At 25.7% G+C, this 3,133-nt stretch overlaps 1 protein-coding gene across 1 annotated transcript; it reads right to left on the bottom strand.

The window, feature by feature from the left end:
- Nucleotides 1-471: 471 nt before the first annotated feature.
- Nucleotides 472-3,133, bottom strand: LOC130960284 (heavy metal-associated isoprenylated plant protein 39-like). The gene is made up of 3 exons (XM_057885657.1): nt 2,874-3,133; nt 2,457-2,532; nt 472-1,084 (listed from the first exon to the last, which is right to left on the bottom strand). The coding sequence occupies exons 1-3, from the start codon at nt 2,877-2,879 to the stop codon at nt 690-692; spliced, it is 477 nt and encodes a 158-aa protein (XP_057741640.1). The 5' UTR covers nt 2,880-3,133; the 3' UTR covers nt 472-689.

Here is a 3,133-nt window from a genome sequence, read left to right as displayed (position 1 = left end):
TAATTTATTTGTATGCATAATATTTTTATAAATATATATACAACATTAGTAGTTGAGACTTGAAAGTGATATGATATGATAAAAAATAGAGAAAAAAAAATATATACAAATAATATATGAAAGCATATTCAGCACAAAAGTTTTATTCCTCCTCTCTATTCTCTACACACTACTATAATGCCTCCAAAATTGAAAAAGGCATCATCATATTATTAATTTATTATATTTTATATATACAAGGAGCTACAATCTGTCTTTTTTATTTGGCTAGATATGAAATACACAACTGAAAACAAGGAGCTACATACCATGAAAGATCATTTTCATATTTCCCTCATGTTTACATATTTTGATGTTGAATTTATAAAAAAAAATTAGTGTAATTTAATTTGAACAAATTCATCATCAATTTTCATATCTAAATACTACATACCTAATATTTAAAAAATATTAGCATGCTCATAGAATAAATGTGTCTAAAAAAAATTATTATATATTTTTTAAATATTTTTAAAGACATAAATATTTCTAAAAATATTATCTGTCAAATTTACTATCAAAACATATAACACATCAACCTTATTTACATTCGAACCAACATAATATCCGATAATAAATAGATGATATGTCGGATCAGAATACGATAATAGTCACAACATAAACAAACAAACAAACATTTCTCTTTTATTTTAAGAAATGACACAAGCATTGGGATTCTCTTCAATGCTTTGAGTATGATATTGTGTTGTCATGTAGGGATTATTATAATAATAATAAGCCCTTTGTTGAGCCTTAACCATCTCCAAAACAGCAGGGTCAAGTGGTGCTTGATCTTTCTTCTTATCATCTTTCTTTTCTTCTTCTTTCTTTTCTCCATCTTTCTTACCCTCTTCTTTCTTTTCTCCATCTTTTTTTCCTTCATCTTTCTTTCCATCATCTTTCTTCTCTGGCTCCTTGGCTGGTCCAACCACCACAAGATCTGTTTGCCAATGCTTCCTCAATTTGCTTACAACAGTTATTGGATCCACTGTCCCTATAACTGTTAATTTCTTCTCCTTCATGTCCATTGAGATTGCATCAATACCTAATCATGTTGTGCCAAAAAGTTTGTTTTTGTTATTATTAATATTAGGAGTCTCTTGCTTTGACATGTTATTATAATGGAGAACAAAAATTCATGAGTGATACTTCGGTTCAATCTTTAAGGAATTATGAATTTGTAATCAAATACTTTAATTTTCAACGAATTTTAATCATCAAATCAATCTCTAATATGTTAATTTTATTAAGGGTTTAATTACTTTGTCGATCTCTATAATTTTATTAAATTTTTAATTAGGTCTATATCTTTTTTTTTTGATTGAATCCTTATACCATATTAGATTTTGTAATTAAGTTTCTGTCGTGATAAAAATATTGGAATTAACGGAATATTCCATTAAACAAAACGAATATGCCTAACACTTAACTGAATATTCTGTATATTTAAATAGAATCTTCCATTAATTTCAACGTTTTTGTTACGGTAAGAATTTAGTTATAAAATCTGATATAATATAGAAATTTAATTAAAAAATAAAAAAATATAGAGTCCTAATTGAAAATTCGATAAAACTATAAGAATAGTAATTAAATCTTTATTAAACAAATCAATAATTATGTTAAATTTTAGTAAAAAGTTTGACGGACCAATCTCTATTATTGTTTAGTAATTATAATAAAATTGTCAAGAATTTTTTAAATTTTTAAATTAATTCTTTTATATAAAGAAATAATTTTGATTTAGAAACTAATTTGTCTAACGAAATAATAATTTAAAAATTACTTTTGATCAAAATCCTAAAATATCATGCTAATATTTTTTTAAAACTAATAAGAGAGATTACTAGAAGATCACTTTGGAAGAAAGATGTCGGCTATAGAAAATTAAAATTTAATGGAGCCCAATTCAATATGACAAGTCAAACAAGAGCTACATCAAGATAAGAAATAATTTTTTATTATATGTCCTTTTTTTTTTTCCCTAAAATTGCTAATTTTGATCAAAATTAGGATATCATTTTTTGTAACTTCTATTGTATTCAATAGTAGTACTATTACTATTATTGCAAGATAATTCACTAACCATCAATTTTGACAACCTCCTATAAATAATATACGCTAAAATGGAAACAAATCATATATGTGTGCCACAAATATTAAAATAAATTGCTATACTTTAATAATCATATATTAGGTATGCCTTATCTATGAAGAACCAAGGACACATCATTTTAATCCAATAATGTTTGAAAATTGTGGATCCATAACATACGTGCAGCCCTCAAATTCCTTTTTTTATTATTATTATTTTCACTAATCCATTAATTCAACTTTTTAATTAAAATATGGCTAAGCTTAGAAATTAATAATAATAGAGGAAGAACAAATTCAAACCAAAGTGAAGAAGATTATACCTGAAAGTGTTGACACTGTTTTCAAGGCTTTTTGTTTGTCCTTGTCATCATGCAAGTCTAATTTGAGGACCAACTTCTGTAAGCAAAACATCATATAAATATTTAATATAAACAAAAACAGAGAGAATAGAGAATATGTTAATAAAAAAAGAAAAAGAAAAGTGTCAAAAAAAATATCATCAAACCAAAAAAATGGAAAAAGATGAAATCTAAAGCACCCCACATAGAGATTTTTCAATAGAAATCATAAAGGAATATTTTTTATGACTTAAACATCAAAATTCAGTTGAGAACACCTCAGATCTTTGAATAAGGAGCAAAAGGGTAGGGGAAAAAAACAGAGGAATTGAAAAAAAAAAAAAAAAAAAGGGCAATAAAATTAGAAAGTAGGATCATAGGAAATTAGGAATCATATACCTTCATTTCTCTTTTTGTATGGTATCAAAGTATATGCGGATCAAACTATTTTGAAGATGAAAAAGTTTGAGAGAATAAGAATTAAGAGAAAAAGGGTTATATAACTGAAGAGTGAAGAGGTGGTTGTGATGTAAGAAGAGATAGAGAAAAGAAGAAAATGAGAATTGAAAAATATAAGAAGAAGAACAAGAAGAAAGGTTTGGAGAAGGAAAGAGTCAAAGAAAGTGACGATACGAGAATATTATTATGGTAGTGGTTTT

This window comes from Arachis stenosperma, chromosome 2, assembly GCF_014773155.1.
Source record: "Arachis stenosperma cultivar V10309 chromosome 2, arast.V10309.gnm1.PFL2, whole genome shotgun sequence".
NCBI lineage: Eukaryota > Viridiplantae > Streptophyta > Magnoliopsida > Fabales > Fabaceae > Arachis > Arachis stenosperma.
This window is presented reverse-complemented; position numbering and strand designations above follow the sequence as displayed.